The sequence below is a fragment of the Mustelus asterias genome, chromosome 14, assembly GCF_964213995.1.
Source record: "Mustelus asterias chromosome 14, sMusAst1.hap1.1, whole genome shotgun sequence".
Lineage (NCBI taxonomy): Eukaryota > Metazoa > Chordata > Chondrichthyes > Carcharhiniformes > Triakidae > Mustelus > Mustelus asterias.
The window spans coordinates 35,241,961-35,266,354 of record NC_135814.1 but is presented as its reverse complement, the minus strand read 5'-3'; the positions used below and the strand labels follow the sequence as shown (position 1 = coordinate 35,266,354).

The following is a 24,394-nucleotide window of genomic DNA, read 5'->3' as shown; positions in this document are numbered from 1 at the left end:
CAGAGATTATTTTCCATATTTCTGAATTTTCTTATTTTCAGAAGTCCTAAAATTGAACCACAAGATCTGGGAAAGGTTTCATTAGATTGCAACTCCTTTATCCAAAATGAGAGGGAACCACAAAACAGGAAACTGCAGGTCAGTTAGCTTAACATCTCCAATGGAGAAAATGTTAGAAGCTATTATTAAAGATGTTACAGAGTGCACTTGGATAAATCCATGGGAATCAAGCAGAGTAAAAAAATGTTGTGAGGCTTCTGAATCATGTTTAACCAATTTATTGGAGTTCTTTGAAAAAATAACATGCTGTGGATAAAGGGGAAATGGTGGATACTTGGGTTTCAATACGGCATTTGGTATAGTGCCACATCAAAGGTTATTGTGTAAAATAAAAGCTAATGGTGTAGGGGTATTATACTGGCATGGATAGAAGATTGTCTAGCTAACAGAAAACAGAGCGTAGGCTTAAACAGGTCATTTCCTAGTTGGCATGATGTAATGTGCTGGTGTGCCACAGGAAACAGTGCTGGGGCCTCAACTTTTTACAGTTTATATAAATGATTTTGATGAAAGGTTTGAAGGCATGGTTGCTAAATTTGCTGATGACACAAAGATAGGTAGGAAAAAAAGTTGTGACGAAGGCGTAAAGAGGCTACAGAAGGATATAGATGGTCTAAGTGAGTTGGCAAAGATCGAGCAAATTAAGTACAATGTGGGGAAGTGGCAAATCCTCCATTCTGGCAGCAAGAATAGAAAATAATATTATCTAAATGGTGAAAGATTGCAGAGGTCTGAGATACAGAGGGATTTATGCATGAATTCCAAAATGCTTTGTTACGATCCCAGCTGGTTTCACTACTGGACACTCAGGCCACAGAATGAAACCCCAGCTCCTTAGATTGTACCTTTTTTTATTTGGAGACATGGATTAACAAAATCGCAGGATTGCCAATTAACTTAAACTGTATAATAAAACATTTACCAAACAAGAAAAGATGACCTAAAGCTATACCTTTACAGGTTTATAAGGATTGCACAAGTTACAAAATATCTTAGACACTAATGTTCTCTGTAAATACGCAATTCATCTAAACCAATAGATGAGATGTGATCAGACACCCTGTACCAAATCAAATGATAAGTGCCACCCAATATAACTTCTGTGGATTTCTCATCATATCTGCCCCCCCCCCCCCCACCAGATGCTCATCACACTGTGAGTTAACTGATCTCACAAGAACTCTGATACCCACACAAAGGTTTCCAAACTCCACTGTCAAAGAACACACTTTGAAAGCTTCTCCCACACAAGACTTTCTCTCGGTTGCCTTCACCAAGGATCCTCATCCAGAATTTCAATCTCTCCATCTGGTTTTCCACCGCCCTGGATTGCCACATGCAATCAAGCTTTCACACAATCTCTCAGGTACCCAGCCATGCTGACAGAACACACTGATTCACAGGCTGTGTTAAGGCGTCACCAACCTTAGGATTACTTCAGATTTCTGGCTTCTTGCCAGCTGACTTCACCAGGTTCGTGCCTTGCAGTACTGTTTTTAACAAGGAACCCCTCTCTCTGACCCTTTTTCTAACTTCAGTGGTCAGTACCTTGTTCATATTCCAGTTCTTTGACTTCTGTCTACCTACGACTTCTGTTTCCATCCTTTGGTTTCTCGAACTTTTTGTTCTTTCGCTTCTGGGACTTGCCCCTTACTCCATTGACCTGCCTATGCTGGCAGTCTTTGTGACAGCTGCTTTCTTCTTAGATACCTGTTTGCAACTGAACTCTAAATGCTCCTGCTCTTCAGTACGGACCTCTGGTTGCTAAGCAACAGCCTGGAAACCCCAATCCCCTACCCACACACTCCAAACCCCCTGTAATTGCTTTCACATCATAAAACCTAAATTACAATGCAGGCAAGCTTGAACAAAGAACAAAGAACAGTACAGCACAGGAAACAGGCCCTTTGACCCTCCAAGCCTGTGCCGCTCATTGGTCCAACTAGAAGTGAAACTAAAACTAGAACTTGAAGTGAAACTAAAACCCATAGACAAGCTGGCATCTTTGTTTAATATGAAACTGAACTAAAGTTTTAACCCTTTATCAGCACACACGTACAGAAATGCAAATTAAGCTTAAATGTATGCCTTATTCCTAATACCTTCAATACAAATATAAAATACTTAAAATAGGTTTAACAAATAATTAGGAAAGCTAATATAATTATTGTTGATTGTGAGGAGAATTAAATATAAAAGTAGGGAGGTTATGATTCAGTTACACAGAACACTGGTGAGTCCATATCTAGAGTATTGGTCCCCTTATTTAAGAAAATATGTCAATGCATTGGAGACAGTTCAGAAAAGGTTTACTAGATGAATACCTGGAATGGGTGGGATGTATAATGAGGAAAAGTTGCACAGGCCATTGAAACATATAAACTCCTGAGAGATCTTGACAGGATGCTTGTGGGAAAGATGTTTTCCCTTTTGGGAGAACCTGGAACTAGGTTCACTGTTTAAAAATATAGGGTCACCTGCTTGGGACGGAGATTAGGAGAAATTGTTCTCTCGAAGATTTGAGAGTCTTTGGAATTCTCTTCCTCAATGGTGATGGAAGGAGAACATTTGAATATTTTGAAGGCAGGGGTGGATAGATTCTTCATAAATGAAAGGGGTGAAAAGTTATCGGGAGTAAGGAGGAATTCGGGCAGGAATTCATTGGCTGTTCATGTTCTGCCGCAGTTGCCAGCGAGGATGGAGAATTTGGCGCTCAGCAGGCGCGAAAGCCCAGAGAATCCCGCCCAGGGAGCTGAGGTTACAAGCTGATCAGCCATGATCTTACTGAATGGCAGACCAGGCTCGAGGGACTGAGTGGCCTACACCAGTTCCTAATTTATAGGCTTGTATGCATGTTTGTATAACTGAGCAAACTTTCAAAAAAGCAGACTCTGTTTTAACATGTGTTTTGGTAAGCTAGTTTTATGCTTTTCTCCATATTCTATAACTTGTGCATTACAACCCTCCCACAACAAGCACCACAACCCCCAGCCACCGCCCCGCCTCCCTTCACCCCAATCCCTCCCCCAGACAGTTGTTTTCCCCCTACCATCTCACTCTGGGCTAATTTTCTTCTGCCCTCCATATCCCCTCCACCCCATCCCACCCCACTCCACCCCCTCCCCTGCCTCCAGATTGCAGCAGTTCTTGTCCTCTCTCTCTTCATCCTTTCTATCTTTTTGTCATTCCCCCACTCCAGTATCTCCCCTTCCCTCAGCCAAACCCACATCAATATGCAGGGCTGGCAGAAACTGGAAGTGAGTTTGAGACCGTCGCTCATGCAGCTAATGTGGGAACAGCAATGGCACCAGGAATGAAGCGAGAGTGGATGTGGGGCAGTAGAAAGAATCAAAAGGGGGCCTGGGATTAGCGGGGAAGAGGCCTGGGGAGAGAGGGAGAGGGGGAGGGTGGGGAGAGAATTTGGAGACATCAGGAAAGGGAGAAGAGAGTTCTCTGGGGAGTGGGAGGGGATGGAGCTCCCAGGTATGTATTGCACAGCGGAATATTAGTTTTAGACTAAGTGAAAAATATCGGAATTTGTTCAAAGCAATTGATTTCCTTGTATTTTTCAAATCAGATTTCTGACTCTGTTTGATAGTTTTGAGTACATTTGACAGCTTTGATCATGGTGCATAGCTTTGGACCCGTTTGATAGCTTTCAGCTTTCAGCTGGATAGCTTTGAGTGCATTGGATAGTTTAGACCAGGCTTTGAGAATGCTGGATATAGGTTTTGAGTGCTCTGGATAGCACTGGGGCGTAGTATCAAATTTGATGTCAAATACATTCCAAACTGAAACATTTGATGTCAAATTGTAATTGAGTGCACGAAGCACAGTTGAATGCAAAAATGATGTTGAAATTCTTGGGGAGGTTTGATCAAGATTGAAAAAAAATCAATGATTGAAAAAAAGCTATTGATCTGCAGTCACACACATTCCAAATAAGAATATTTGATGTCGAATGATTGCTGATATTTTTGAGCAGTCAACACAAAAATGACACCAACATTTTCAGGTTGGGGCTTCAAATAGGCATTAGATGTGCAACAGAAAGGAAAAAAGGTTGCAAGGCTATGGGAAAAGAGCAGCGATGTGGAACTCATTGGACCCCGAAGAGCTGGCGTTGGCATCATGTATCAAATGGTGTCCTTCTTTGCTATATGATTCCATGTCATCTCAGGTTGGTCAACCGTCCTTCCAGATATTCCCTTTCATGGTAGTTAAGGAATGTATTATGTCAGGCCAACCTGATGCCACCATTTTATGGAAATGATTGCCCTTGTATTATTTTACAGTAGATATTTCATTTTGACACAGTAGGTTGGTGTAAGGTCTGACTATGCTGCAGGTATAAAATTCCAGCAGAATATTGGCAAAAAATTGTGTTCACAATTTTGTGGCATTTCTGCTGATCTTTCATTCAAGCAAGGAAGAGCAGAGAGTCAAGGATATATCCTTGAGGAATTCAGAGGTCATTTTATAGGCAGAGGAAGAGAGCCATTGCTGGGGATTCTCTGACTTTAGATTAAACAGATAAGTGTGACAGATAAGGGCAGTCCTACAAAGTTGAAGAATGGAAGAGCATCTTAGAGGAAGCTGGCACCATCAGTGTTGTCAGAGGCTGCAGAAAGGTTAAGGACTGAGGTGGGAGAAATCCAGATGATGCTATTTGCAATGTTGAGTAGGGTGGCGAAATGTCTGAAAAACTTGATTCGAGAAATTTGTCCTTATCTAAATGCTGAAGACATGAGGCGTAGGTTTGACCAAAGGGAAAAACTGATACAATCAGATGGGCTTCCTCCTCTCATGCTGCTGAATATTACTTACAACTGACTTTAGCTCAGGGTCCATTATTATACCTTCAGATGTTTTTCTACATTGAAGACATTTGTGATGATACTGTGCCTTTAAGAAATGTATTTATACCATGTTTCTTGTGAAAGGTATGTTTCAAATTGAACTCTGGTTGATGGTACCATCTGTCTGCTCCAGGCAGCCCACATGCCGAAGATACAGGAGAGAAATTGATTCTAGATCTTGGGGTGTTCGTTTTAATTTGAGCTAACACAGGTCTGTTTATTTTTTGGGTTGTCCATTGGGGTTTCAAAATAGGGTTTGATTAGATTGATTAACAAAGCCTTAGGTTTGATTAGGTTAATTAATTGGAAGGAACTAACTTAAAGCGACAAGCAGGCAAGCAAAAGGTATTTTTCTCTTTCTCACTCCTGGAGACTGCAGTTTGGGACCTGCTAGAAAATAGGTATATCTCTTTAGAGGTGTTCTGGAGGCTTGAGGACGAGCAGCCTACATACCAGCACATAAGCCTGTTGTTTGCTAACTAAATTTGAAGAGTTTATGCCTATGAGGAATATTGCTTAAATTGGAACTAATAGAGACAGGCTAACAGTTAAGAATTGTATCTTGTCATACTTAAATATTTCAATTGGTAAAAGTTATGCTGGTTTATTTTGTTATAGTTAAACTGTATTATTAAATAATGTTTCTTATAATATAAGCTTTCTCGTGGGTCAATAGAATCACACCGAGAGTGAAACACCTTATCCTCACGGTAGCACAGTGGTTAGCACTGCTGCTTCACAGCTCCAGCAACTTGGGTTCGAATCCCAGTTCAGGTCACTGTCTGTGTGGAGTTTGCACATTCTCCCTGTGTCTGCGTGGGTTTCCTCTGGGTGCTCCGGTTTCCTCCTGCAGTCCAAGGATGTGCGGGCTAGGTTGATTGGCCATTCTAAATTGCCCCTTAGTGACCCAGGATGCATAGATTGGAGGGATTAGTGGGTAAATATGTAGGGATATGGGGATAGGGCCTGGGTGGGATTGTGGTTGGTGCAGACTAGATGGGCTGAATGGCCTCTTTCTGCACTGTAGGATTCTATGATTCTCACACGAATGCCAAAATCAAAAATAGTTGGGATCTAGTCTAACTTCATAATATTCCTTGGAATTCCTGATCTGGGCCCGAGCACTTTATAAAATGTTTATTGTTTCTATTGCGGTTTAGTACTAATAATGGTGGAAGTGATGGTGAGAGATCAAAATAAACCCACAGAAATTTCAGGTAATACTTTTTCAGCCTTCAGTTTCATTTTTTTTTTAAATGTGTGAAATAATTCCTTCCCTCCAAAGAAAAATAACAGACTTTTCAACTTATTGAGTGGCTTCGTATAAATGCTCCATTCTTCTGAATCACTTTTTTCTGATGGTTATTATGCTGCTATCCACCTAAAATGATACATAATCAAACTTGATAAACTATTACTGCTACAAACCTGTACTGAAATGCATTGTCCATTTTAAAAGCACAGCTTTCTGAGGTGTGAAATAATGGTTCCTGGAAACACAATGTAGAAGTGATATTCAAAAGCAATTTGAAGCTGTTAAACACATTAAATGGGAATGTTGTTATTTCATCGATGGCACAAAATCAGCCAAATTATACTAAACAAAATATCACAACAACATCCATAGGATTTTTTGCAAGAGTCAGAATTTAGCTTTGTGTTAGCCAAACTGAAACATAAATGGGCATTTTCATGAACTATTTCATGGTCAAGGTTTGTGACCAAGCAGGACAAATAGCTAGCTGGATGCCCAGTATTTGATAAAATGCATTTTCCATTTAGCTTCAAAAGTGGAGACTAGCAGGGGTCAGAGTGTTGCTTCCAGGACTCAGGATATGGCCATTTTCTTTCCCAAATAAATCTCATTTATAACCACAAAAACATGATTCTTATCTGTACATGCTGTGAATTTGATTGGTATATTTAGATTACCCATGGAGAAACTAAAAGCTTGCTGTGACATGCTAATTCAGGAAGCGCTCTGATATCTGAACAAAGTGGAGGAATATCCCATCATTCACAAAGGGGAGGCGATGGCCTAGTGGCATTATTGCTGGACTATTAATCCAGAAACTCAGCTCATGTGCTGAGGACCCGGGTTCGAATCCCGCCACGGCAGATGGTGGAATTTGAATTCAATAAAAAAATATCTGGAATTAAGAATCTAATGATGACCACGAAACCATTGTCGATTGTTGGAAAAACTCATCTGGTTCACTAATGTCCTTCAGGGAAGGAAATCTGCTGTCCTTACCTGGTCTGGCCTACATGTGACTCCAGAACCACAGCAATGATTGACTCTCAACTACCCTCAGGCAATTAGGGATGGGCAATGAATGCTGGCCAGCCAGTGACACCCATGTCCCACAAATGAATAAAAAAAAGATTATGGGAGCCATTCATGGTTCCATTACCTCTTAAACAAGGCAGCTCCCCAAGGATTCACTGGACAAATGCAACTCATAATTTAACACTGCATCCTAGCAGTAAAAAGAATGTGTACATTCTCTGTTTCTGTTGATTTCGCTCATCTCTGATCGTGTGTCAGAAGATAATACAAATCCCCGAGCTAGTGCAGAGGGATTAAAGTTATTCTTGACCACTATCTGGTGACATTTAGTGAACAGCATATCAGGATGGGTATCATCCTGGGATTTAGGACACAGCTGCAGAAATCTCTAGGAGCTGCTATTGGTGACACTATTGCTCTTGAAACTTCACCAGGGATCATTGTTGGTATCTTGGATTCAGGTGAGTGAAGGGGAGTCACAGGAAGGGAGAGTAAGGGAATTGGAGACACAGCTTGCAGGTGTCTTGCAGTGGAACCCGCCCCCTCCTCTCCTGATGCCGGAAATTTGATTTAGCTGTGATTCCAATTTTCTGTTTAACTTATGCTCACTCACCACAATGAATGAATGTTCCCATACTTCATCACAGCAATCTTCTGGCAAGATGTCCAATTGAGGTGGTGGCAGTATTGGTGGTGAGGATGTGGGGTGTCAATGAAAGTGGCTAATGCTGTTGTTTTGTGCCTGCAGCAGTGAAGCAGGAATCAATGGGCAGGATTTTCCAGCCGTGCTTGCTCCAAAACCAGAAAATCCCACTCAAGGTCAATGGACCTTTGCGTGGTACCCTTCCCCCGGTACCCTCAATGTCTCCTTGGAAACTGAAAATGAGGAGCCAAATAGGCATGAGGCAGAAAATATGGCGGCTGGCTCAATTAACTGCAGGAGAGGCCATGCATCAATGTCTTGGTGGTGGGAAAACTTATGATTAAGTTGCGGGCACAAAGGAGCACATGTGGGAAATCTATCCAACCATGGCAGGAATTCAGTTTGGTTCCTTAATGGTCAAATACAGTTATTATCCCCAAAGCCTATCGGAATTTAGTTGTAGTTCAGGAAATAAACAGGAGTTGCACAGCTTCCTAAAGACCCCAATCAAATGTCACCAGGGTTGTTGCCAGTGGCCTTCCAAGGGGCAGGCCTCATTGTCAGATAGTCAGTGCCCAATCGAGGGGTCCGGTCTTGGGAAATGGAGGGGGATTACCACTGAAAGACATCCCCACCCTGCGCCTCCTGCCCACCCATCCTGTGATCCCTACCCCAAAACCTCCATCCCACCCACCGTCAGGATTCTAGGATTCCAATAATGATCCTTGGTGAAATCCCTGGACTACTAGCGGCACCAGTAACTGATCCTGGGAATTTTCATTCTCGAGTCCTAAATCGCAGCTGTCATTTTCCAATATGTCATGGACATTGAAGGAGTGCATTTTCAAATACAGCAAGAACTGGACAACGTTCAGGTTTGGGCTGTTAAGTGGCAAGTGACATTAGTGTCATGCAAGTGCCAGGCAATGATTATCTCCAGTAAAAAAGTATCTGACCATCACTCCTTGACATTCAATGGCATTACAATTACTGAAATCCCCCCCACTGTCAACATCCTGGGGGCTACCATTGACTAGAAACTGAACAGGACCTGCCATATAAAAGCTGTGGCCAGAAGAACAGGTCAGAGGCTGGGAATTCTGCGGCACGTAACTCACCTCCTGATTTTCCCAAAGCTTGTCCACCATCTATAAGGCACAAGTCCGGAATGCAATGTCGTACTCCGCACTAACCAGTGCAGTTCCTATAATACTCAAGAAGTTCAACACCATCCAGGACAAAGCAGTATGCTTGATTGGCACACCTTCAACATCCACTCTCTCCATCACTGATGCACTGTGGCAGCAGTGTTGTACCATCTACAAGATGTACTGCACCAACTCACCAAGGCTCCTTCAACAGTACCTTCCAAATCCATACTCTCTACCACCTAAAGGAGAAGGGCAGTAGATACATGGGAAAACCACCACCTCTGCAGGTTCCCCTCCAAGCCGCAAGCCATCCCAAAATGGCTGAGATGAAGCTTTTTGTGGGACTGCGTGCTCTGCATTTCTAAAGCAGATGGAGGCTCGGAAGACTCAGCTAGAAATTCAGAGCAGAGTTGGGGCATAGAAAAGTACGACCCAAGTCGCAATCCGATGATGACTGCCGCTTCACAGAAGATCCAGTCCAATGAATTCACTGCAACATATGTGTGGGTGTGTGATCTGTGACCAACAATGACATTTCTGTATTAGCAGTTGCATTCACAGTGGATGATATATTAAGTATGCCCATAAGTCTCATTTATTTAATGAGGAAAACAGCAAGGTGAAAACAATACAGGTGGCTGAAAATTCATGAAGGGATTGCCTAGCCTGCAACATATAAATAATCATTAGTCAAAATCATTAAGAATAACACAGAACACAGAATTAAGGAGAATTATCTCATTAATCATTCAACTAATGATTCATTAATCATGTAACGATCAAGCGGTCAGTCCATTTGTAAAATTTGCATTGACGATATAGCTGTAAATATGCAATGTGCACATGGTTGTGCTGTTACAATTTTTTTTCATTCTTAATCAGTTTGAACTGCAGGGGCGCTTTTATAATTAATGTAGTGGTAAAATTATTGCAGCAAGTTTTTACTGTGATCAAGGTGCCAGTAGCAACATTATGATAGAGTGTGATCTCCACGTCCCTGCTTTGCATAGCACTCACACATTTAATAATTGACCTCACAAGATGCTCTCCTTCTGTTTGCTTACATCAGCTCAGTCAACAATTATTTTGACTATTTCATATGTAATGGTATTAATGCAAAATATTCAAGAGTAATGAGTACCCGAATTGTTCTGGTTATCTAAAAGATTTTACGTGAGTTTTTGAAAATAATTATCCAAACTGATCATTGCATCAAACCTTCAATTATGATAACATAGTTCAAAAGAAAGATGTAAAAAAATGCCATTTTTCTATATTAAGGAAAGCAAAAGCCTGATGTTCTAGTTTGGAAAATGAACCAGATAAAGTTTATTCTAAATGTAAAAGCAAAATTACTACAGATGCTGAAGATCTAAAGCAAAAACAGAAAACCAAGGAGATACACAAAAGGTCCTGGCATATTTCTGAAGATAGAAACATTAACATTTCAGACCTCTGATCTTTTATCAGAAGTGGAAACAGTTGGAGGTACAACAGGTCTATTGCTGGAAAAAGAGACATGTTGGACCCACTTGTCTTGCACTTCTTGGGACACTTCTCAATAATACCAGTATAAGGGGAAAAAAACGACTTATACTGTATGAGAAGAGAATGCTGATTGGTTGGTAAGTGGACCCAGATTGGTTAGAGGCACCACTACCAATCAGTCCTGATGAGTGCAAAACCAAAAGCTTCGACATCTCTCTTTTTATTAAGCAATATTCAAGGAAGGGAATAGTGTGAATTTGAGTAAAATCAGGTACAGAAGAGAAAAAGAGTTAAAACATATTGCATGAAGAGGTGAAAAATGACAACAAAGAAAAAATATGAACTTAAAAATGTAAAATTTAAAAGTTTAAAAATCTCCACAAAGTATTTACTATCTTCAAAGATGAAATTCCGAAGCTTCAATTGTTCCAAACGAGGGAAAATGACATTACAGGACTTGCCCTGTTAAGTATTAGCTCTAACATTCTGCAGTGAGTTTACTTTATAATTAATAAACAACTGCAGAAACTAGGAAGTTGACTGAGTTGTGAGTTCTGTAACATCCAGTAATCTGTGCTGATTCCCACCTCAAGGTCTTGCTCACCTCAAATTGCTGGGGGATGTATACTGTAATAATGATGTGTCCTTAAACTCACTATTATTTTGATCAAATATGTTTACATAATTTATGGTGCATCCGTTGATTTGGTTGATACATAAGTGCTATATAAAGCCAGAGAAGAAAATATTTTCACTGTTCAGACGATGGACTATAAGAAATCTTTTGATGTGATCAAGCATAAAATTTAAAGCTTTTTAAAGACAGTGAGGTAGACTTTCAAATTTCAGAACCATTTTGACCTCCCAAGAGCACTAAAGGAATTTTTGAGGAATATTATTATATAGAATAATTAAACCACAAAAATGATTCCTATTCCACAATAGGTGCAAACATACAAAAACAAACAGAGGATGTTTCTATGTCTTATATGTATATATTTATAATAATAAATAAGTTCTGTTATTCAACAAACACTTCCAAATCTTACCTCCATTTTGTTATTTTTAATGGGAGCACCCACACACACATTCCCTCACCCACACCCTCACTCAGCCTCACCCTTTCACCCTTATCCAGTCTTACCCACTCTTACCATTACCCACACTCACCTTCATCTGTCCTCCCTCCAACTCCCGCACTTCAGCTGGGGCCCTGTCAAACCCAGTTTGGGAACCCCTGATGATAATCTATCAATAAACTCCTTCGACAGCTGTTCTCTCCCCAACTGTCTGAAGAATTACTTTAAGAGAAATCAGAGACTTTGATTATTGCTACAAATAATACTCAACATCCGCAATCTAGAGGATGCACTGACGCAAATCCCCTAATGGTCGCTAAATCTCACGAGAGAGCAAAAACAGGATTTGTGCTGACAAGATCTCGATATGAGATCTCTCCTCTCCCACCCTCTTGCTGGTGGCATGATTTCCATACATTTTAAGAAGTTAACATCTTATTGGCTTTGACACCATATTGTCCCCCATGCCTTATCCTCACACCCAGTTGGTGTGATATCACCCTGGTGCGAATCACTACTAGTTTTAACTAGTCATGACAGCTACACTGGAGTTGTGGCAGTAAGTATAACTCCTGGGTGGCAAGGGATATAGCTGGGCAGTGTCCGGCACTATCCCCTGGCTCCCTAACATTGCTTATTGCCAGGTTGCAACTATCATGGGCGGGCCCTCTCGGAAGCCCTCTGGTTTCCCTTCTGTGTGGTTGTTGGGGTGAGGGGAGCGTCCCAATGCCTATGCTCAGGGGGAGCCCCAATGCCTGCGGGAGGTCGGGAGGGGGCAATGGGTGAGCCCTGATGCCTGCAAGTGCGAGGCAGTAGTGCGGTAGTGACGTTGTGGGTGTAGTCTATGGGGAGTGCCCCAATGTTGGCGTTGTGCTAGGATGCATCCCAATGCTTGGTGGGGTGGTTGTTCCCAATTTCCCAGGGGGAGGGTGGACCTTTTATTTAAGTCAGAGATCTGAGCGCCCTTTAAAAATGGTGCCCGTATTTCAGAATTCCTGGCTTTGCAGGCATCTTTAAACTCTGCCCCGCTAGCTTACAGTGTGAATCTCGTTTCTCTTTTAAAATGCAGTGTTACACAATATCGTGAGAAAGCCCAGTTGTGAAAGCTATGGTCCTCACACTGTTACCTCACCTGAGCCAACACTACATTTTTGGGAAGATTCCACCCATTGCCTGTGACTGCTGAATTACGGTAATTTACTGAATTGCCTGGGTAACTCTGGTTATCCACTTTAAGCAACTCTATTCATTGATTTTTGATTTGATTTATTATTGTCACATGTATTAACATACAGTGAAAAGTATTGTTTGTTGTGCGCTGTACAGACAAAGCATACCGTTCATAGAGAAGGAAATGAAAGAATGCAGAATGTAGTGTTACAGTCAAGGCTAGGGTGTAGAGAAAGATCAACTTAATGCAAGGTAGGTCCATTCAAAAGTCTGACAAGCAGCAGGGAAGAAGCTGTTCTCGAGTTGGTTGTTATGTGACCTCAGACTTTTGTATCTTTTTCCCAAAGGAAGAAGGTGGAAGAGAGAATGTTCAGGGTGCATGGGGTCCTTAATTATGCTGGCTGCTTTGCCGAGGCAGCAGGAAGTGTAGGCAGAGTTAATGGATGGGAGGCTGGCCATTTCCTATTCAATCTAGTAGATAACTTTGACTAAATTTATACATATCTATAATTTTTATGCACTCAACTTTAATGTTAATTTGTGATTTTATTACCAATATATACCAATTATTTACACTGTTTTTAGTGATTTGGCAAGAAATAATTAATTAATTCATCAGCATGTGGGTATCCTAACTGAGAGTTGAAACTAAAACAGAAGTTGAATTTGAACTGTTTGATATAAGCACAGTTCATTGAACCAATTCAGGCTTCACTCATCCTTGAACCCAAACTAGATGATAATACAACAGACAATGAGGCGTTAGGCACATGAGTTAATGTCTTATCTAGTTTCTTGGCTTACCTCTCCAGAAACATAGAAACTTCAACAGAAACTATAAGAGGAATTTTCTGGTTGCGCTCACCCAAAGACCGAAAAATCCTGCCTGAGATCAATGGACCATTTTCTGATCTGTGTCCGCCCACTATGATTCCTCTGGCAAGCGGGACGGGAAAATTCCACCCCATGTTTCTATTGGGGCTAAAGGGATTAAGGGTTCAGGATATTGAATTTGATGATCAGCCATGGTTATGATGAATGGCGGAGCAGGCTCAAAGGGCCAAATGGCCTACTCCTGCTTCGAGTTTCTATGTTAAAAACAGATCCAAAACTTTTCAATTTTATATTTTTATGCAAGAAGCAACAGCAATACTCATCAGAAACTTTGGGCTGATGAACCGTGAGTATGAAGGTGGGAAGGCATGTAAATTAAACAGGCATCAAAGAACAATCCAACCAACTAGAGATGACCTTCTAGTAGCAGACTAGGGGAGTGGGGAGCAGTGCTCAAGGCATGTTTAGAGGCCCTCCCTGCCTGCTTGGCTTCAGCTGGAACCTCAGGCATCCTCATGGAGGGATTTCCCCTCCAAAATAGTGGCCTCGCTGCTTTATTTTAATGTTGAAAATCCTGGGGAGATGGCATCGGCACCCTGGGACACCCACTTCCAAACTTAACGAAAAGTCTTTTCAATTACTGAAGGAAATCCTTATTAGTCAGTAATTGTATTGGGAAAATTGCTGGGATTAAAACCTGATAAGTCCCCAGGGCCTGATGCTCTAAATCCCAGAGTACTTAAGGAAGTGGCCCCAGAAATAGTGGACACATTGGTGATAATTTTCCAGCATACTATAGACTCTGGAAGAGTTCCAATGGATTGGATGGTAATTAATGTAACCCTACTTAATAAAAAAAAAGAGGGAGAGAAAACGGGAAATTATAGGTCGGTTAGCCTGACATCGGTGGTGGGGAAAATGCTGGAGTCAATTATTAAGGGTGTAATAAAAGCAAATGACTGCGGATGCTGGAATCTGAAACCAAAAGAGAAAATGCTGGAAAATCTCAGCAGGTCTGGCAGCATCTGTAAGGAGAGAAAAGAGCTGACGTTTCGATTCCTTGATCCTTTGTCAAAGCTAAAAGGCGTAGAAAATGGGAGATATTTATACGGCAGGGTGAGGGAATGAAAGATGAGTCATAGCCACAGAAACCAGGGGAAATGCTGCTAATGGCTGTCCATAGAGAGAATAAAAGGTGTGAATGGCCAAACGGCAGAGAACTGAAATCAGAGGGTAAGGTCAGATGAAGATGTGGGGGGAAAGTGGGGGGGGGGGGGGGGGGATGGATGGGAGAGAGATAAAATGAGGAAAAAGGGAAAGCAAAGGGGAAGAAAGGGTAAGGAAAGGAGGGATAAAATCAGAGGGAAAGAGTGGGAGTGGAAAAGAAAAAATAAAGAAAAACAATAAAGTAGTAAAAAGTAGAGAATAGTTCAAAATTAAATGAAATTGAAACAAAGGAGTTGAGGTGGGGTAGAGCTAATTATCTGAAGTTGTTGAATTCGATGTTGAGACCGGAAGGCTGTAACGTGCCTAGCCAGAAGATGAGATGCTGTTCCTCCAGTTTGCATTGAGCTTCACTGGAACGTTGCGGCAGGCCAAGGACCGACATGTGGGCATGGGAGCAGGATCATGTGTTAAAATGGCAAGCAACGGGAAGGTCAGGGTCCTGATTGCGCACAGACCCAAGGTGCTCAGCAAAGCGATCACCCAGTCTTGTGTTTGGTTTCTCTGATATAGTGGAGACTACATTGGGAGCAGCAAATGCAGCAGACCAAATTGAAAGAGGTGCAAGTGAAACACTGCTTAATCTGGGATGAGTGTTTTGGGCCTTGGATGGTGAGCATAGGAGAAGTAAAGGGTCAGGTGTTACACCTTCTGGGTGTAACATGGGAAGGTGCCATGGGTGATGGGAGAGGTTTTGGGTATAGTGGAGCAGTGGACTAGGTTATCCCAGAGGGAACGGTCTCTGCGGAATGCTGACAGAGTGAGTGAAGGGAAGATGTGTTTGGTGGTGGCATCACGCTGGAGTTGGCAAAAATGGCAGGGGATTATGCTTTGCATGCTGAGGCTGGTGGGGTGAAATGTGAGAACAAGGAGGACGCTTTCCTTGTTCTGGGAGGGAGGGGAGTGGGTGAGAGCTGTGGCACGGGAGATGGACCGTACGCTGTTGAGGGCTCTGTCGACAGCTGTAGGTAGGAAACCACGGTTGAGGAAGAAGGAGCACATAGGAAAGTGGCATCATCAGAACAAATGCGATGGAGGTGAAGGGGCTGAGAGAAAGGAATGGAGTCCTTACAGGATGTAGAGTGCGAAGAGCTGTAGTCCAGATGGCTGTGGGAGTCAGTGGGCTTGTAATGGATACTGGTAGATAGCCTATTGCCAGAAATTGAGACAGAAAGGTCAAGGAAGGGAAGGGAAGTGTCTGAGGAGGACCAGGCGAAGGAGGGGTGGAAATTAGAAGTGAAGTTGATTAATTTTTTCAGGTCCGGACGACAGCAGGAAGCGGCACCAAAATAGTCATCGATGTACCGGTAAAGGAATTGTGGGTGAGGACCCAGGTAGGCCTGGAACAAGGAGTGTTCCACATGCCCCATAAACACATAAGCGTAGCTAGGACCCATGTGGTTACCTCATTGCTACTCCTTTGATTTGGAGAAAGTAGGATGAGTTAAAGGAGAAGTTGTTGAGAGAGAGAGAGCGAGTTCAGCTAGGTGGAGGAGAGTGGTGGTGGATGGAAATTGTTCAGGCCTCTTTTCAAGAAAGAAGCAAAGAGCTCTCAGGCCGTCCTGGTGTGGGATGGAGGTGCAGAGAGATTGCATATCCATGGTGAATTGGAGGCGGTTAGGGCCTGCAAATTGGAAGCTGTCAATATGACGCAGGGCATCGGAGGAATCCCAGATGTAGGTGGGGAGGGAATGGACCAGAGGAGTGAGGATAGTCAAGGTACGAGAAAATAAGTCCGGTGGGGCAGGAACATGCTGACACAATGGGCCTACCTGGATAGTCCTTTATGTGGATTTTAGGAAGTAGGTCAAAGCAGGCTGTCCGGAGTTGGGGGACTATGAGGTTGGAAGCTGTGGAAGGATGTAATAACTGAACATTTGAAAAGCGGTGACAGGATCAGTCCAAGTCAGCATGGATTCATTAAAGGGAAATGGTGTTTAACAAATTTCCTGGAATTTCTTTGAGGATGTGACCAGTAGAGTGGACAAGGGTGCACCAGTGGATGTTGCGTATCTGGATTTCCAAAAGGCTTTTGACAAGGCCCCACACAAGAGATTAGTGAGCAAAATGAAAGCTCATGGTATTGCGGGTAATGTATTGATGTGGATAAAGAACTGGTTGGCAGTCAGGATGCAGAGAGTGGGAATAAATGGTGACTAGTCGGGTACCGCAGGGTTCAGTGCTGGGACCCCAGCTATTCACAATATACATTAGTGATTTAGACGAAGGAATTGAATGCAATATCTCCAAAGTTGCAGAGGACACTAAGCTGGGTGGCAGTGTGTGCTGTGAGGAGGATGCTAAGAGGCAGCAGGATGAATTGGACGGGCTGCCTGAGTGGGCAAATACTTGACAAATGGAATATAATGTGGATGAATGTGAGGTTATCCACTTTGGTGGCAAAAACAGGGAGGAAGGTTATTATCTGAATGGTGGCAGTTTAGGAAAAGGGAAAGTGCAAAGTGACCTGGGTGTCATGGTGGAACAGTCACTGAAGGTTGACATGCAGGTACAGCAGGTGGTGAGGAAAGCTAATGGCATGCTGGCCTTCATAGCAAGGGGATTTAAGTATAGGAGTAAAGATGTCTTGCTGCAGTTATACAGAGCCTTGATGAGGCCACACCTTGAGCATTGTGTGCAGTTTTGGTCTGCTCGTCTGAGGAAGGACATTCTTGCTGTTGATGGAGTCCAGCGAAGGTTCACCAGACTGATTCCCGGAATGGCAGGACTGACGTATGAAGAAAGACTGGATCGACTGGGCTTGTACACATTGGAATTCAGAAGAATGAAAGGGGATCTCATAGAAACATATAAAATCCTGATGGGACTGGAAAAGCTAGATGCGAGAAGAATGTTCCTGATGTTGGGGAAGTGCAGAACTAGGGGTCACCGTCTAAGAATAAGGGGTAAGCCATTCAGAACTGAGTTGAGGAACTATTTCTTCACCCAGAGAGTTGTGAACTTGTGGAATTCTCTACCACAGAAAGCTGTTGGGGCCAGTATGTTAGATATGCTCAAGAGGGAGCTGGATACTCATTCCTTGTGCCTAAGAGATCAAGGGGTATGGAAAGAAAGTAGGAGTGGGATACTTTAAGTGCATGATCAGCCATGATCATATTGAATGGTGGTGCAAGCTTGAAGGCTATTTACCTGGCATCTTTGGTGGAACATATATCATTCTTGATTTGATTTATTGTCACATTTATTAGTATACTGTGAAAAGTATTGTTGCTTGCATGCTATACAGACAAAGCATACTGTACAAAGAAAAGGAAAGGAGAAAGTGCAGAACGTAGTGTTACAATCATAGATAGGGTGCAGAGAAAGATCAACTTAATATACGATAGGTACATTCAAAAGTCTGATGGCAGCAGGGAAGAAGCTGTTCTTGAGTCAGTTGTTACGTGACCTCAGACTTTTGTATCTTTTTCCGGTTGGTACATGACCTCAGAGTTTTGTATCTTTTTCCTGACAGAAGAAGATGGAAGAAAGTATGTCTGGAGTGCGTGGGGTCCATGATTATGCTGGCTGCTTTTCCAAGGTAGAGGGAAGTGTAGACAGAGTCAATGGATGGGAGGCTGGTTTGCGTGATAGACTAGGCTTCATTCATGACTGTTCGTAGTTTCTTGCGGTCTTGGACAGAGCAGGAGCCATACCAAGCTGTGATACTACCAGAAAGGAGGCTTTCTATGGTGCATCTGCAAATGTTGGTGAGAGTCGTAGTGGACATGCCAAATTTCCTTCACCTCCTGTGAAAGTAGAGATGTTGGTGGGGCTTTCTTAACTATGGCATTAGCATGGAGGGACCAGGACAGGTTGTTGGTGATCTGGACACCTAGAAACTTGAAGCTCTCAACCATTTCCACTTCAGTCCCATTGATGTAGACAGGGGCATGTCCTCCACTACGCTGACTGAAATTGATGACCATCTCCTTCATTTTACAGACATGGAGGGAGAGATTATTGCCACTGTCCCAGTTGACCAGATTCTCTATCTCTTTCACATACTCCATCTCATCATTGTTTGAGATCCAATCCACTACAGTGGGGTCATCAGAAAACTTGAAAATCAAGGAGGAGGGGAATTTGGCCACACAGTCATTAGTGTATAAGGACCATTATACTACTCTGTGGTCTGAAGTATTTTTTGAGAGCCATATCAAACGCAGACATCACTTTCATTCCATCTTTGCCATTTTGTTGGATATCATATCAGTCTGATATATTTCAGAGTAATGCAGAGATGACATTACTTCTAACTCTATTGCAGGTTTATTACAGTACTTTGAACTATCTCAGCAATTAGAGGATTTCTACACACATGCTCTTGGCCCAGATTCTGGAACCTTCTGTAATGTGTCAGTTACTTCACTCTCTATTCCACCTGTAGCTTTAGGACTTAAGCACAGTGAACATAGGCCCAGTGAACAGACTGACACAAAAAAAACACAGATCAATTCAATAGTTGAACACTACAGACAAAACTATGAAACAAGATGATAGGGGTCAAAATTCAGAAATGAAATTTTCCACACTTTGATGCAAGTTGATGCAATGCATATAAAGAATTTCAGAATTTATTAATATTAAAGTCATGTTAGAAAACTTAAAAGAGAAAACTGAGAATGTGAAACAATATTCGAAAAGTTGGAATTGTATATCATCATAACCACCATCTGAAAATTCTGATCAAGACAAACAAAACTTTTCCCGAACTTTTCTCTTTCAGATCCTTTCTGTTTTTCACCTAAAAGATCATACACATCAATTGCCCAAAGGCAGATATCAATTACTACCAATACGTGATTGGCTGTAACAGTTCTCAATACATTGTAGTTTGTTTTAACTTTCAGCAGTGCTGTAAAATGGGGAACATCAGATTGGCTAACAATTATGCACCTCATCCAATATTCACTAAATGTTATAAAGATAAATATTGGGTAGTTGTTTAATCTGTGGCCAATCCTGTAATGTCAGTCTCAGACAAATACAAAATTTGCATTAGATGCATGCCATGGCCATGCTAAATTACCCCTTAGTGTCAGGGGGATTAGCCGAGTACATACAAGGGGTTATGCGGATAGGGCCTGAGTGGGCTTGTTGTCAGTGCAGGCTCGATGGGCCAAATGGCCTCCTTCTGCACTGCAGAGATTCTATGATTCTCTGAGATCCCATCAGATTTTATGCAAGAAATGCAAAGGTTATTTTGTTATTGAATGAAAGACTGACAAATTTTTGAAGTGGAATAAAAGAGAGTTTAAAAAAAAAGCTTCACTTAGCTTTGTTAGGGATTATTATAGATACAAAATGCATTTTATTATTCACTGCACCAAGTGAGTTGTCATTTGATACTAGTTGCCTTGCCACTAATCCTGTAATACCCTAGACAAGGCTAAACGGAAACTCGTGGGACTGTTTCAGTTGTAAACTATTATTTCCACAAACAATTGGGGAAGCTTTCTAAATACAAAGATCAATGTCTTGATATAAACTTTAATAAAAAGCTTAATCTATTCATGGATCTTGGCATAACATAGCAATTAGAAAGTAAAAATTGTTTGGCAGTAGAACAGCTCGTGAACAAATTGATATTATCTGGATCTGAAGCTGATAAGGTTACTGCAGCAATAAGACAAAGAGGAAGTAGCTCTAGTCACAATGTTGTCAAATTCACAGAAATCTCCTTATCCTTTGATGCGTGATGATGAGTCTAAAATGGGCTTGCAATATTCAATGAGCTTACTGTAGAGGCTGAGTTTTCAACCATTAAGCTGAAATGTTTTGGATGGGAAGCAATCAATACAGTATTACAGATGGTTTGCATTAAATTGTCATTTATCTTCAGGTTTAAAATTTGGAGAAGCTTATAAAAATAAAGCAGTCAAGTGCACTTGATCAAATGGGATTGCTCGCTGCAAGGGGAGCCATCATTGCACACTGGAAAATGACAATCGCAATACATGTACCTGATGCTAAAACCTACGAGCATTGAGTACTGCCCTTCTAATAATATCAGAGCCTTTAGATCAAGTCTGTCAATCTATTTCTTTCTATTGAAAATTTAAACAGCAGATGCAGTTACACATTAAAGTGTGTGGATATATAATGGGGATTCCTATGTGCCAGTCTTGGGTTTTAAGGATCATAGAATTCCTACAGTGCAGAAGAGGCCATTTGGTCCATCGACTCTCTGACAGAGTATCTTACACAAGTCCTTTCCCCTACCCTAGCCCTGTAACCCCACACATTTGCCATGGCTAATCCATCTAAGCCACACATCTTGGGACACTAAGGGGCAATTTAGCATGTCCAAGCCTCCTAACTTGCACATCTTTGGACTGTGGAAGGAAACCGGAGCACCCAGAGGAAACCCACGCAGACACAGGGAGAACATGTAAATTCCACACAGACCCAAGGCTGGAATCGAACATGAGACCCTGGAGCTGTGAGGCAGCAGTTCTAACCACTGTGTCACCGTGCTGCCCATAATAAAAAAAAACAGAAGGAACTTACATGTGGCAATGTTGGCAATCACAAGAGATTCTAAGGCTTACAACCAATGAGGTACTTTTGAAATGTCACATGTTGATGTTGAGAAACATGGGATCCAATTTTCACACATATAGCAAGATTCTGCAAATAGCATATGACCAGATAACTATTTTAATTATACTTATTAAGACATAAAACATTAGCTCGGTCACCATGGGAAATCCATGAATAGTACCATAGCCTCCTAAATGCCCACTTGAGAGGTACATGGGCTCTCATTCAGCAATTTACCTGAAAGATGACACTATGCTGCATTCTTACAATATCAAGCTTAAAGTGTCAGCTAGATTAGGTGCTGAAATCTCTGAAGTAGGATTTGAACTCATACCTTTTGATTTAGAGGCAAGAGCAGAAATGCTAAAATAAAAGTAATAATTGCCAATGGCTGCACAAATATCAAGCTTGATTATAGATTATTTCCCTGTTCCCCAGCAACATAAAAATATTCAGGCATTCTTATTTTAAATAATTGTACAACAACATAACCTGCATATAAAACACTTTAACATTCTTCTTTCAGATTGCTGCATATACAAATTGGATACCAGTGTAGAGCTTTGTTCTGTTAGGAACCAAATCTCATGTTTCCATTTCCACAACCTATTCTTAAACAAATGTCATGAAAGCTGATGGATATTTATTTCATAAACAAGGTTGGCTGTCTGCAGTTCATAGCACGGATTTTTAGCAGTTCAAATTTACGAGTTATGGCTTTAACACATACCTTTGATCCATTTTACTTCTGGGTCATGTACAGTGAACTCTATTCTGAACAGGTCATCCAGAGATAGTCGAGCATCTGCAGTTTTTGAAGTATCATCTGAAATAAAATAAATATCATGAACAGCAGGTTAAATTTCTATATATAACATAGGACTGACCAAGAAAACAAAAGGTGCAGTTTTGAGATTTATCTTTTGTAGCTTCATAATTTTCACCTGGAATAACATTCTACACTATCTACAATATTTTATGTGAAATGAAAATGGAAAACTAAAATGAAACATAGAAATTAGAAGCAGGAGGAGGCCATTCAGCCCTTTGAGCCTGCTCCGCCATTAAGTTTGATCATGGCTGATCATCAAATTCAATATCCTGATCCCCCTCTTTCCCCCACATCCTTTGATCCCTTTAGCCCCAAGAGCTATATCTAATTTTTAAATAGTAGGTATGTATCACATTTTACCTGCAAGTTTCCTCAAATTATTCCAAAGGACCTAAGTTATGAAAGTGGCACGATATTCCTGAAAACAAATTCTTCCATCACTTCCAGTGCATAGACAGTAATTACAAGAAAGTGAGAAATACTGGAGTGAGATGCGTAGTTAGTTCATAGATTTGACCTTCAATCATTAGGATGTTATCCTGGTGTGTTTAAAAGAGTGTGGCCCACAGAGATAACACTCCTGCAGAAGACTGCAATTTTTATGTCCTTCTTCAAATAGACTATGTTCCATTTATTTCTCACAGAACATCCTCCTCTACGCTTTGGAGACTGAAAACAAATTTGGCAACAGTTTCTTAAAACTGTTTGGCAAAATATGTAACCCTAACCACCCTATACATGGCTTATCACTTAAGCTTTCACTCCCATTCTGACTTTTAAACCTTTTGCCAGAGGAAGACTTACACTGTGCTTAGGCATAGGGGGCGGCACAGTGGTTAGCACTGCTGCCTCACAGCTCTAGGGACCCGGGTTCAATTCCCGGCTGGGGTCACTGTCTGTGTGGCGTTTGCACATTTTCCTCGTGTCTGCATGGGTTTCCTCTGGGTGTTCCAGTTTTCTCCCACATTCCAAAGATGTGCGGGTTAGGTTGATTGGCCATGCTAAAATTGCCCCTTAGTGTCCCCGGATGTGTAGGGTGGAGGGATTAGCGGGGTAAATATGTGGGGTGATGGGGATAGGGCCTGGGTGGGCCTGCCTCAGTGTGGACTCGATGGGCTGAATGGCCTCCTTCTGTACTGTAGAGATTCTAGGATTTTGGGATCCTGACCAATGGGCAGGCCCTGTGCTGGCCAGTGTCTGTGGGCAGTTCTTGGGCACATATCAGAGTCTGATTGATAACTCTGTATTTGCTGATGGGTGTATTTATATTTGTTGACCCTTCGGCAGGCAACTTTGATTGGTTGAGAAAACATTGATCCGAAGTTGTTGAGGTGACTCAGAGGTACAGAGATGACAGTCAAGACAAAGGTCTCCTCCTTTGTTTTTGCAAAATAAGTTGTAGGTTTCCTGATCTTGATCCAGGGCTGAGGAGCATAGGCCATAGTCAGGCAGCCTGAGCCAGCAGCAAGGCAAGCCAGTCATCGCCATGGTGAGGTGCCGGTCATCCAGGGGAGCAGTGGAGTGATTCGGCCCGCAGGCCAGGGCTGAGGAGAGATGGGCAGGCCATTGCGAGGCAGCCTGAGCCAGCAGCAAGCTGAGGTTGTTGAGGTGAGGTGCAAGGCGCCGGTCATCCAGGGGAGCATCAGGCCTGCTCAACACCTCGGAGGCCTAAAAATACCTTTTGAATCCTATTATATTATCTACTTCAACAGCTTCCCATGATTAATTATTCCCCAAGACTAATATCCTTTGGGTAAACAATTTAGCAATCTGGCGAGCCCGGTGTCTCCACCCAGTCCAATGTGTTGTATTATGAACTGAAAAGCATCAGCCTGAATGGAATCCAGCTCATTCAGATTAGGTTTCTCAGCTGTACATACGTAAGTAGCACAATTAATAAATGAAGTATACAACTCACTGGTCGTATTGTTGTGTGTTGCAGCAATATTGCCAGTTTAAGGTTGAACAGAGTCCAAGATCTCTGTGTTGGTCATTGAGGGGAGGGGTGAGACATCATTGAGGGGGGAGGGGGAAGGAGGGCGAGGGAGGGGCGTGATGTCTCTGGGGGTTCTTCATTATAGAAGACTGAAGCGTGATCAGATCAAAGTGTTCAAGATGTTTAAACCACTTGACAGGGTTCATACTGAGAAAATACTTCTTCTGGCCGGGGAATGAGGAACGAAGGGATGTGATCTTAAAGTCAGAGCTAGATCTTTGG

General features: G+C 42.1%; 1 protein-coding gene across 1 annotated transcript in view; it reads right to left on the bottom strand.

Moving 5' to 3' along the window:
• The window catches only part of dpp10 (dipeptidyl peptidase like 10), an 837,745-nt gene that overhangs the window by 623,596 nt on the left and 189,755 nt on the right, over window positions 1–24,394 (bottom strand). The window contains exon 3 of the mRNA XM_078229163.1: window positions 22,075–22,170. Coding sequence (XP_078085289.1) covers window positions 22,075–22,170 — 96 coding nt within the window. The remainder of the gene's footprint in view (window positions 1–22,074; window positions 22,171–24,394) is intronic.